The sequence below is a fragment of the Silene latifolia genome, chromosome X (genome assembly GCF_048544455.1).
Source record: "Silene latifolia isolate original U9 population chromosome X, ASM4854445v1, whole genome shotgun sequence".
Lineage (NCBI taxonomy): Eukaryota > Viridiplantae > Streptophyta > Magnoliopsida > Caryophyllales > Caryophyllaceae > Silene > Silene latifolia.
This window is the reverse complement of record NC_133537.1, coordinates 89,020,279-89,032,577: the sequence shown is the minus strand read 5'-3', so window position 1 is coordinate 89,032,577 and position 12,299 is coordinate 89,020,279. Positions and strand designations below refer to the sequence as shown.

General features: G+C 39.5%; 1 protein-coding gene across 1 annotated transcript; it reads left to right on the top strand.

The window, feature by feature from the left end:
• The first annotated feature begins 7,158 nt into the window (after positions 1-7,158).
• Positions 7,159-9,872, top strand: LOC141617810 (uncharacterized). The gene is made up of 2 exons (XM_074434952.1): positions 7,159-9,241; positions 9,370-9,872. Exons 1-2 carry the CDS (start codon positions 7,159-7,161, stop codon positions 9,870-9,872), a joined length of 2,586 nt encoding a protein of 861 aa, XP_074291053.1.
• The last annotated feature ends 2,427 nt before the right edge of the window (positions 9,873-12,299 follow it).

Genomic DNA, 12,299 nt, shown 5'->3' with positions numbered 1-12,299 from the left:
GTATAGCATGAATAAGACTCAATTTCAATTACTTATAAAGGAATTTCGGAAATTTAATTAAATCACACCATAACCTTGAAAATAAAGGAAGAAATTGGGTTAAAACTTTACCTTAAACTGATTTGGGGCAAATAAGAACAAGTTGAACACCAAGAGTTCACTCAAAAGCTTGAGGAAGGAGGAATATGGAATTTTAGAGAGAAGGAGATGTGAAGATGGGAGGCGGAAATAAGAAAGAGTGGAACGAAATGGGGTTTTTGTATAACCCGTGTAAATCCCGCTACAGCAATACTCGGTCGAGTATTAGGCATACTCGGCCGAGTGTCGACTACTCGGTCGAGTATTCTTCTTGCTCGGTCGAGTTTACAAGGACAGTAGCGATTTTTAATTGTCACCAAAATAGACACTCGGTCGAGCACCTTCATACTCGGCCGAGTATCGTCTACTCGGTCGAGTACGAATTCCTACTCGGTCGAGTGTTCAAGAATGAAGACAGAATTGAACTTTTCTTTGTTCCTGCAAAACAATTAGCATAGTTCGGAGTACCGTGCAATCGGCTCGTCACTGTTAGAGCTTATCCTACCACATAAACACATATCAACACGTATTTTGTACATCCACTACCAATTCGATCATCATTTCTACCTTCATTCCTCACTTTGCTATGAAACGATTACACCCTACCTTTTAGCATACTTAGCAATTAATTACTGTACCTGCATGGTTTAGCTCCTACACCACATCATCACAGATTCCGCTACTCACAAGATATACACCTTAACCACATTTACAAGGCAGCAATCACCACACATCGCAATCATCGTTAAACAAATTGATTAACTTACCTCTGGTCGCACATCGCAACAATTCCATCACCCAATCTAAACTTTTCCACACACACCTTGACACATATTATCATAAACATAGATGCACACCACAACCATCATTAAGCAATCAACGACTCTCACTAGCTACCCTTTTTCCTGTGTCTGGCTTAAGTTCGATGGGGCCATGATTTTGAAATGAGGGCGCCTTCTCACCCAAAATCTAGCATCGGCTGGGGCTCCCAACGCACATACACTAGGTCCATTTTAGTTGACACCCTACATTCATTAGATTCATTGGTTTAGGTTCCAAAATCGTCGGCTCTGATACCACTTTGTAACACCCCCGCACACCAGGACGCCTTACCAAGGACCACCCCAGTGTATGACGGTGTCACCATCTCGGTTTCCCGAGGAAGTAGATCACATTAGACAATAAAAGAACAATTATAAAATATTAATGTACCTTATACAATACGACTCAATACAAACTCTTTAGACCAAAAGTAAAACTACAACAACTCATGTCACAGCTCTTCTAGACTGGTAGCGTGATGACTCGATCCCTCCAATCCAAGCAGCCACAGTCAACAGTACCTGCTAAGCCAACTGCTCACCATCCCCGAATGGATCACCGCAGATACCACAAAACAACACGGGGTCAGTACCGACTAATCAAATGTAAAACAGATAAGCAATGTAACCAGCTGATCATCCTCTAACCCAGTCTTCCGATCTCGCTCAGTAACCGACAACCCACCGAAGTGTGTAGCCCTGCCAGATTACCCATCGCAACAGGTAATCCTCGCCGCCAGTGGGTGACCGCAGCCCATCCCACCTAGTCCAGCTCATCAACGAGCGACTCATAATCCCTGTCCCTTAATGTGCACATCCCCTCCCGTGACGGGTTCCACGCAGGGCGAACTAAGGTGTGAAGCAACTCCCGCAAGTGACTCCACCACAATAACATACACAGCATCACAGCTGTCACAACACCACAACCGTCACAACACAACCATACCAACACCGTCACTACAACACCCAACCTCCGATGATCAACAGATAACAAAAGATATGAAACAGTAACAGTCACAATCCATTAACGGTACTAAGTAGGAAAACCTACCTCGACACAACCATGGAAGACATCTATAACAGCCAAGCAGGACTCCAGTACGCATCCTACAACGATAACCATTCCTATTACACAACTATTCTCAAGGAACTACCCAAAAGAAGCACAAGGCAGAAACTTACCTATCGCACGCCTAGACGGCGGCACAGATGACAACCACGCATGCCATCCTTCCGAAGTGAATCCCGTCCTTCCCATGGTGAAGGTGTAGACTATAGGCATGAGAGTATATAGAGATAGGGTGATAGGGGAGAGGGATGGCTAGGGTTAGAGAAAGAGGAACTGTCGAGGAAATGGGAAAATGAAATAAATCTCGCGAACTTGCGTTTTATATTAACACGTCAACAACAGCCATACTCGGTCGAGTACCAGAGTACTCGGCCGAGTAGGCTCTACTCGGTCGAGTATTAAAGATACTCGGCCGAGCAGCGTCTGCTAGGTCGAGTAAGTCATCCTATCAAATATGTGTTGAAAGTCTGTCCTTCCCCCCTTCCTCCCGAAGGTCGGTCTAGGTTAACAGAGTCAGTCAACAGGCCCTTAAATATCCTGGGTACTACACCAACGGAACTCCAATTAGGTCATTTATTCACTCAAGACGATGAAATCTCGTTACTTCCTCATTGGGACGCGTGAAACTTTCCAAAATGCCCTTTCATGGCCAAAACTCGTTCCTCATAGCCTCGTGTTACTTGGTGGATGCCAAAATGGTAAGAAAAAGCCATCAATTGCTCCATGTCCTACAAAGCACAACCAACACATGCAGCGCACGTAGAATACCGAATTAGCTCACACAATCACTTCGTAAAGTGCAAACGTCGTGTTAAAAATGAGCTAAAAGGGGGATCAAAATCATATAAAAATAAGATACATCAGTTCACCATAAAAAAAATTCTGGACCGCGCTCACATGGAGGAAAGAGAACTCACTTCATAAGCCAAGAAGGTTTCATCCTAAAAGCGATTGGTGATAGAAGGAGTAATCCAAAGTTTATAAAGTAGTGAACTTTTTCCTTATGTTACCAAAGTGGGACATTCAAATGTGGATAAACCACAAATGAGAGCTTTTACCACTCCCCCTCATATAAGAGGTCCTTTCGAAACCTAAGGCCAAACTATGGGAGCACATCCGTGTATGAGAGCATATCGGAGTAGCGATTAACAAAACCTCAAAAAGGCCCTTCTCCGGAGGCATTATTTAGGCTCGATTTAAACTTATCAAACTTACAAACACAATCTTATTTTTGATACCATATTACACCATGAAAACGTGTCTAAGGACATATCCACAAGGAGGAGTGAGAACTCACTTCACAAGTCCAAGTATGTTTAATTCTAAAACCAATTGGTGATAGGAGTAACACCTTAGTGTACAAAGTAGTAAACATCCTTCTCATTTGGCCAGTGGTATACATTCAAATGCTAGTAAACCACAATTAAGAACGCTTAAAAAAATGAACATTATTTGGCGTAGAAATGTATTCGTTCCTCCTTGTTTCGTCGGCTTAGGACCATGTCTAGTAATTACAATATAATCGTGGCATCTTAAAATAAATTATTTTACAACTACAATTTTTTATTTCAAGATGATTATGAAATTCGATACTTATAGATCCAAACTTAAGATTTACATCAATTATCTCATCATATTTCCTAAAATTGAATCAGAATTCTCATAACAATCTATAAACGCCCAACAAATTTGTTAATAACATAGATCCAAACCTAAGATTAAGATCAATCACGCCCAGGAAAAAAATACGGATAAAATTATTGGAAACTTAGTTTAATTGTCCACGTTATCAATTTGAGTGTGTGTTTTAAAAAATATTCATACAGAAGAACACTTAATTCTTGAATTGTTAATTTTAATATCCTTATTAATTGTTTTTGGGTATATAAGATTTTCTCATATATACCCTCAACTTGTTAATATATAATAACCAAAAATGATTAAGTGTTTTTGGGTATATAGGAAGTTTTAATACATACTAAAAGTGCTACCATTAATGACTTCCCAGCTATTAAATGTTTTTGAGTGAATAGGATTTTTTTGGATATTATATATTAACAACTTGAGGGTGTATATCAGAAAATTGAATATACCCAAAAACAATTAATAAGGATACAAATATTAAGAATTTAAGCATTAAGTGTTCTTGGGTATGTATGATTTTTTTAAATACACACTCAAACTGATACGTTAGACTAAGTTTCCAACAAATTTAATCTGTATTTTTTTTCCCGTCGTTACACTTTGACTGCACTTTTGATATACCCAAAAACAATTAATAATGATATTAATATTAACAATTAAAATGTTAAGTGTTCTTGGGTATGTATGATTTATCGAAAGTGATAAGTAGGATTTTAGTCGCGTTTTACCTCTCATTTATACTTTATTCCGACTCGATTTTGCATGCTTAATCGATTAAATAGCTCATTTAATTACTAATTTATAATAATTAGTCGTCTTAACTAGATTTAATAATTAGTCGGATTCTTGTTTAATATTAGTATTGCTATTACTCTATTATAATAAAGTGTAGGTATTAAGGAGCAAATTGGGTCGAGACGAATAAGACGAGGTTCGAGATAGAAGATGGGTGGACAAATACAATACAAATTTAGGGGAAATGGGTCAAGTCAAAGTCAAACAAAGCATGACCATATCCAATGAAATCACCCGTCTTCGTGTTTGTTTTCCCTGACCTTCAGAACATCACCATTCACCATTACTCAATTATCCACTCCTCATCACCATTTCACACCAAATTCATAATTATACACCAATTTTCATTCCACCAATCCATTACCAGTTACCACCTTTGCTACTTTCCGTTTTTCGTTCCACATCCACCACCACGCCATACCCAGCTCAATTTAATTGCTCACCTTGATTCGAAATCGAAACCCGAGTGCGAAATCAGACTCCATCGAGCCGCCACCGTTTCTCCTGCACTCCACCACAATCACCGGCATCAACAGCAGCCACCCTTCAATACGACCACTACCATACTCCACCACGAGCAACCCCAATCAATCACCATCCCTCAGCAAACTCCGTTTTCCGTCGCCATCAATTCGACCTCAGCTGCTCCGTTCAATCTCAAACAACAACGAGCAACATCAATTAGACCTCCACTTTTGATCTAACGCTGGAATTGAGCAATCATAGATCTGAAATTACCTTTGAATAGAAACCCGAGTTGAATTTGCAGTCTATGCTTTTAAGGAAGAAGAAATCAAGTTGGAGATTTAATTGACTCTACCGGGTGAATCGTGCAGCCGAAGGAGTTAATTATGCCCGGCCGGGTGAAGTTATACCCGGGCGGGTGCAATGTTGCCCGGTCGGGTACAAGTTTTGAGGGAGTTGTTTCCTGTGTCACGTGGTCTTGGGTAGAAGAAGACAAAGGGTGTTTTGGCTTTTGTAGGAGGGGATTGTATTTTTGGATATGAGCTGTGTGTCGTGTGTGACACAAATGAAGTGGAGGAGATTATTATTATTATTATTATTATTATTATTATTATTATTTAGTTGTATTAGTGGTATTATTAGACTAGTATAAAAGGGACATTACATTAGACTTTTACACAACCACCCATTACTTTACCTTAGAAATTAGACTAGTTCATCTTATTCTCTCTCAATATTGTAAAACCCTCATATTTCCTCTCTTATTTTCATTCAATAAAAAGTTGTTATCTTTCTTTAATTATAAGTTTAATTCTTCTTTTGTTCATTCAAGTTCTTCCCTTTTCATTAGTTTACAATTAGTAATTTTGGGGTGTATTTGGGGAATTGAAGAATCCTTTCATTCTTTCAATCCAAGTTTCCACCTTTTGCAATTAAGTGGTATAATTTCTCTTCCTTATTTCATTTGTTTACATTTTGTTTTTCTCTTAATTCTTGTTTAGTTGTTCATGTTAGAATACTACTTTTTTGTTTAATTGATCTTGTCTCTCTCTTTTCATCTTTTGTTTGTTTTCCATTGTTGTTGCTCTCAAAGATTGAATCTTTGAGTTGCTTGTGTTAAAGTTTGTGTCTTTTTGCATTAATCTCTTTCCATCTTAGATTAATTTGTCTTCCCTCATAATTTTGTTGATTAATTGCATGATTAGTAGTAGAATTTATTCTCCCACCATGTTCATGATTAAAGAATCCATCTTTATTGTCTCCTTTGTCTTAAGAAACATGATTAGTGAGTAGTCTCCTTCTTCTGGACTCGGTTTGACCCGATATGGGTAATTTCACTAACTAATTATCATTAAGGCTAATTTGTGGGGAAAATTGGTGAGGGTAGTTTAGAGGAATTTGCTTGCTTAAGGTTTGGGTTTTGGGTAGTGTCAACTTGTGACCCTTGACCACCAACGGAAGTTGGTTAGGTTGTAAATTGGACACCCGAAATTTAGCCTTGTCACCAACTAAGGTTGAGACCTAAGGGAGAACCGAGGGGAGGGTGCCTCTGACTAGCGTTTGAAATCGACCTCCCAAAGGGGAGTGGGATGACCCGGAATATGATGAGTGCTTAATGACCTTGACCATTTACTTGACCTCCTTGGGAAAATGCATGTTCTTGGGGTTGTCGGGTTTTGAGTTAGGGATACCGGCTTTCGAACCCGGGAGGGGGGTTAGTCGGAGTAGCTAGTGTCCTATTGCGAGACCGGAAGGGAGGTTCTAGGCGAATTAGAGCCATCTCCCCCTTACCTTTCTACCCCGTTTGATTAGCCGAGACGATTAGTATGTGGAATTACTTATATTTGTGGGAGAACCGAGTTCTAGTCTTTCTCTTTATTTGATCTATCCTTTATCTTTTAGCTTGTTCTTATCTTGTCTAGTTTATAGCCTTTAAATTTGTTAGTTTAAGTGCTAGTTTGTTACCACCCTCCTTATTTTCTCCGACTTAGCTAAACATAAGAATTTAGACAATTAGTAATCACCCTTGCTCCTTGTGGTTCGACCTCGACTACCCTACTACATTAGTTGAGTAAATTGTTTGATTGGGGGAGTGCGACAAAACCCCGCTTATCAAAATGGCGCCGTTGCCGGGGAGCATTGGCTTGATATTAATTGTTTCGTTCTAGTTTAGACTAAGTTATTGTCACTTTTGCACACCTCGGTGTGCCGTTTGTCTTGCTAACCTTATCACTTGAGTGTGTAGTGGTTTTTAAGAATTCGTTTGAAAATCCGGAAAGTACAACAATGGGTGAACCGGTTCCGATTAGGGACTACATGGCCCCAAAGCATATTGTGAATTCTAGTGTTCAAAGGCCTAGGATTCAAGCCAACAATTTTGAAATTAAGAATGCTTTGCTTAACCTAGTGCAAGATAACCAATTTGGGGGAGGTCCCTTGGAGAACCCTAATGACCATCTCAATGATTTTCTTGACAATTGTGACATGTATAAGATGAATGGGGTATCCGATGATGCGGTCCGTCTAAGGTTGTTCCCTAGATCACTAAGGGGAGCGGCCAAGGATTGGCTAAAGAATTGTGATCCCGACTCATTCAAGACTTGGGATGAGCTCTCCTCGGCCTTCTTGAAAAAATACTTCCCTCCTTCAAGAACGGCTAAGGTAAAGAGTGAGTTGCAAGGGTTCACTCAAGAGGAAGATGAGAATTTGTACGAGGCGTGGGAGAGGTACAAGAGACTCCAACGGTTATGCCCTCACCATGGAATATCCGAGCCCGAGTTGATCAATAATTTCTACAAGGGTTTGGCACAAGACGTAAGGCTATTCCTTGATTCGGGTTCGGGTAAGGGAGCCTTAGATATCTTGGGTCACAAGGCGGCAAAGGAGTTGATTGAAGAGATGGCCTCAAGGACAATGGATTGGAATGATGAAATACAAACAAGAAAGGGTAAGGGTAAAGACTCTAATACGGTGCTCAATGTGGAAGTGAAGAGTATGCTTGAGGACCTCACTCAACAAGTAGCATTATTGAACTCCAACAAGCCCTCTAACTCCAACATGAGGCAAGTGTTATCTTGTGAACTTTGTGGTGATGAAGAACATACCCCAATTAATTGTCCTTTGATCCAAAATTTTCAAGTCCAACAAAATCAAAAACCATCTTGGGAACAAGCCTTTGAGCAATTGGTGATTGCCAACCAAAAATCCGGTTCCAAACTTGACAACCACATCGCTTCTCAAAGTTGTATTAATGATGAGATTAGAGCTTCTCAAAAGGCCACGGAAACTCATGTTGCTCAAATTTCACAACAATTGAGTCAAATGGCTCAAAATTCGGGCAAGTTTCCGGGTAACACGGTGAAGCCAAAGCAAATGAATGCGGTATTCTTGAGAAGTGGAAGGCAATTGGAGGAGGTTGTGAAGACTCCAAGGTGGAAAAGGAAGAGGGTTTCTAGTGGATCAATGAAAGAGCAACCGATTGAAGTTGAAGTTGAAGTGGAAAAATCAAAGGAAGTTGAAATGGTTGACCCACCAAAAGAAGATGAACCGGTTCCATCAAAAGTCAAAGAACCTACTCCACCTCTAAGGGAGTATGTTGAACCAATTCCCTTTCCACAAAGGCTTGCAAGGCCAAGACTTGAGAAGAAATATGAGAAGTTCATTGACATTTTGAAGAGTATGAATGTCACCATACCGTTTCTTGACATGATCACCGAAATCCCTAACTATGGAAAGTTTCTAAAGGAACTTGTGACTTTAAAGAGAAAGAGTGAAGAGGTACAATCCGTTAACCTCTCTAGGGAGTGTAGTGCAATCCTCACTAGCAAACTTCCTAGCAAACTTGAAGACCCGGGAAGCTTTTCTATTCCTTGTTCTATCCAAGGGGTGAAGATAAAGAGAGCTTTGTGTGACTTGGGAGCTAGTGTTAGCTTAATGCCTCTTTCCTTGTTTAAGAAGCTACACTTGGAAGATTTGAAGCCTTCAAAGATCTCCCTACAACTAGCCGATCGTTCGGTTAAGTATCCCTTGGGTGTGATTGAAGATGTTCCTTTGAAGGTTGGAAAACTTGTGATCCCATGCGACTTCTTTGTCATGGACATGCCCGAAGATAGCCATGTGCCAATCATTTTGGGTAGGCCTTGCTTAGCCATGGGAGGTGCTATGATAGATGTTAAGAGTGGAAAACTCTCACTCCAAGTAGGTAATGAGAAGATTGAGTTTGAACTCAACAATTCCATGAAGTCTCCTCCTATGGGCAACTCTTGTTATAGAGTGGATATGGTGCAAGATAAATTGGATGAACCTAATTTAGAGCCTTCATTTTTGGACCCATTGGAAGCTTGCTCAACAAATGAAAAGGGAAATGAAGGTGTCTTATGTTGAGAGTTGATGTGAAAGAAGTTTTGGGTGAATATGATTCAAGAAAAGATGAATTTGAAGACCAAATTGATGATGAGATTGAATTATATTTGAGCTCTCCGGATTCTTTTGGTCTAGGCTCTCTTGAAGGTACACCTTGGTTGGAGAACTCTTCAAGTGATTGGGAAGCTCAAATTTATGCCTTGGAGGCGGCTCTCAATGGAAATAGTTCGGTTCAAAAGGAGAGTCAAGAAAATGGGGATAAAAATGACAACATCATGAAACTCAATGTTGAGAAGTTGACTCCTCCACCTACTATTCCCCACCAATTTCCTTACTTTGGTGACCAAGAAGAGAGTTGCCCAACAAGTGAAACTTATGAGATTCCGTTCCTCCTACCACCTAGCTACCATTCCAAGTTTAAGGGTTCTAACCATCAAAAGGACCCAAGAAAGGAAGCCAAGGAGGGTAAGAGGAACTATGATAAGAAGTGTTGGAGAAGAGGTCGGGTGCGGTTTGCTATAGCTTGGCATTCCTTGTTTCTGGTTGAAGGTTTTGATAGAGCATTTGACCGTCTTCTCCGTGCCTTGAGTGACATGGATCATGCTAAGTGGAGATTCAAGCAAGACAATTTTGCATGAGAGGTTTGGTGGAGTCCCTCAATAACCACTAAATTGTATTTATTCTCTTCCCTTACTTATACTTTACTTGCATTTTAATTTCATTATATAAAAACCAAAAAAATTTGAAAAATTTGAAAAATCTCAAAAACAAGTTATTTAATTTTGAAAGCTTTTAAAAATCAAAAATATGTTATTTATTTTTCTTATTCTCTCCCTATACTTTGTTCCATTGAGGACAATGTAAATTTCAAGTGTGGGGAGAGAAATATCCACTTTGTGCATATTGTTTATAATTGTATATATTTGCTTGTTAATTTGAGAAAAATACAAAATGCCTAAAAAATGAAAAAATTGAAAAATTTCAAAAAATTTGCATTGTTTATATTATATATATTGCATTTGTCCTAACCATTTTGATAGGCAACACATGAATCATCGGAGAAGACGCTTGGTAAAATTCTTCCAATTCTTTCTCCTTTATCCTTCCTTTTCTTTTTGTATATATAAGCATGGAGGAGGACGGGATATGTGATGTGGGTGTTCCTTTTGGGAACCATTTTGGATATGCGTGTGTTGTTGATGTGTTGTTAGGACTAGAACTTGTATGCATTTAGATTAGACATGAATATATGTGTTCACTCTTGCATTTACGTAGTTTGTTCATATGTTTAGTTGCATTTCATACACGTTGCATCTCGTATGTAAATAGTTGCATAGATGGTCTAAATGTGGAGGGCATATGTTGCCAATGATGATAATTTGTTTTGCCCGTGTCATTTCCCTCTTGATAGCTCGTGCCTTTTGATGACACATGTTAGGGTTTTTGCTTGCAAAAACCCGAAAGTCTAGCTTAACAACCAAGTTGCGACCACCTTGTGAGGCCGTATTAGGCCCGAGACTTGACCTAAGTCCGACATAGCTACTAAAATGTGAGGATAGAGCCTCCATATGGCCGGTCCATCAAACCGGTCCCGTTTAGGTCATGAGAGTAGTTCTCCTTACGTGGTATGTTATGTCAAAACGCATAAGTATGGAGCTAATTCCTTGATTCCGTAGAAATGTTGATGTGCATATTGAGACGATTTTGTTCAATAAAGTAACCTCACAATAGCCAAATAAGCTTTTGTTATACCCTTGAGTCAATTGTTTCCTTTTGTTAACCCATTTTGAGCCTAAGCCTTATCATTTCTATTACCAACAAAATAACTACATCCCATAAACAACTCACCTTGGTTGAGTAGTTCGTCATTGTGGTTCTTTTGTGGAGTATATTTGGGTTGAAATTTTGACTTATCTTGAGGTGTATGATCTTAATGCCACATGAGTGAAATGCAACTTTGGCTACTTTTGCAAGAATAAGAGGTGAACTAGTCATAAAAAATTGCAAGAAAGAAAATCAAATAGAAAAGAAAAAAAAAAGAAAAAAAAAACAAATAGAAAAAGAGAAAAATGAAATGAAAAACAAAAAGAAAAGAATGTATATTTTTGTGCCAAATAAAAGGGTGGTAATTTGCAAATCGAGTCTTGCTTTGTAAAGAATTGATTGATTTTTGGAGATGGCAATCTTGCCATATTTTGTGGAAGAATTCATTTGCATTGGTTGAGTTTAGTGAATTGGTTAGATGTGGCGACTACTCGATCCGATAGCCTCACATGTCATAAAACGGTGCTTGCACCAACCCCTTTTCACCGAACCCGAACCCCATTACAACCCGGTTGTCTCTCTTTTATGTGCATCAATTTGACATTTCTCTTGCGGATATTGGATGGAGTACCATACTAGATTGCGGGCATGCTTCGCAAGTCGAGTTAGGAGAGTGATTTTGGTTACATTTTGCCACAAAAATCACCCCGTTCTTTCATTTGAGTGACTAGTGAAACCCGTGAGAGTCGGTCTTTGGTTTTCTTTTGGTCGAAGGTTTGATATGGAGTCGAATCTTGCGTGTGTCGTGTCATTCTTGGGAGTATAGCGAAGTACTTCCCCTTTCCCGCCAAGAATTTGTTTCTTTGGCATTCCGTGTTGTCAACTTTGGTTACTTGAGCTAGAAGTTGGGAATTGACACCTTGGTAAGACCCGGAGACGACATCCTCCACTAATGACTCTCTCCATTCGATTTTTGAAAAAATGGCCGCTTAGATGAGGAAAGCGGTTTGACTTTTTGTGATGCATCTTATATGTTGATTCGTGCTTAAATGTCAAGATGTGTCCAATTTTCCGCAGCCCCCACTTGCCTTGCATCGGAATGCATGCCTCATTGTGTTTCGTTGTGAGTTGAAGGGACGGAGAAGGCTCGTTAATTGCCTTTCATCGGATATTATTAGTTTAGCTAGTCTTTTATATTAAGGGTCTCGGATTAGTTTAAATGAGCTTACTCGAGGACGAGTAAGGTTTAAGTGTGGGGAGATTTGATAAGTAGGATTTTAGTCGCGTTTTACCTCTCATTT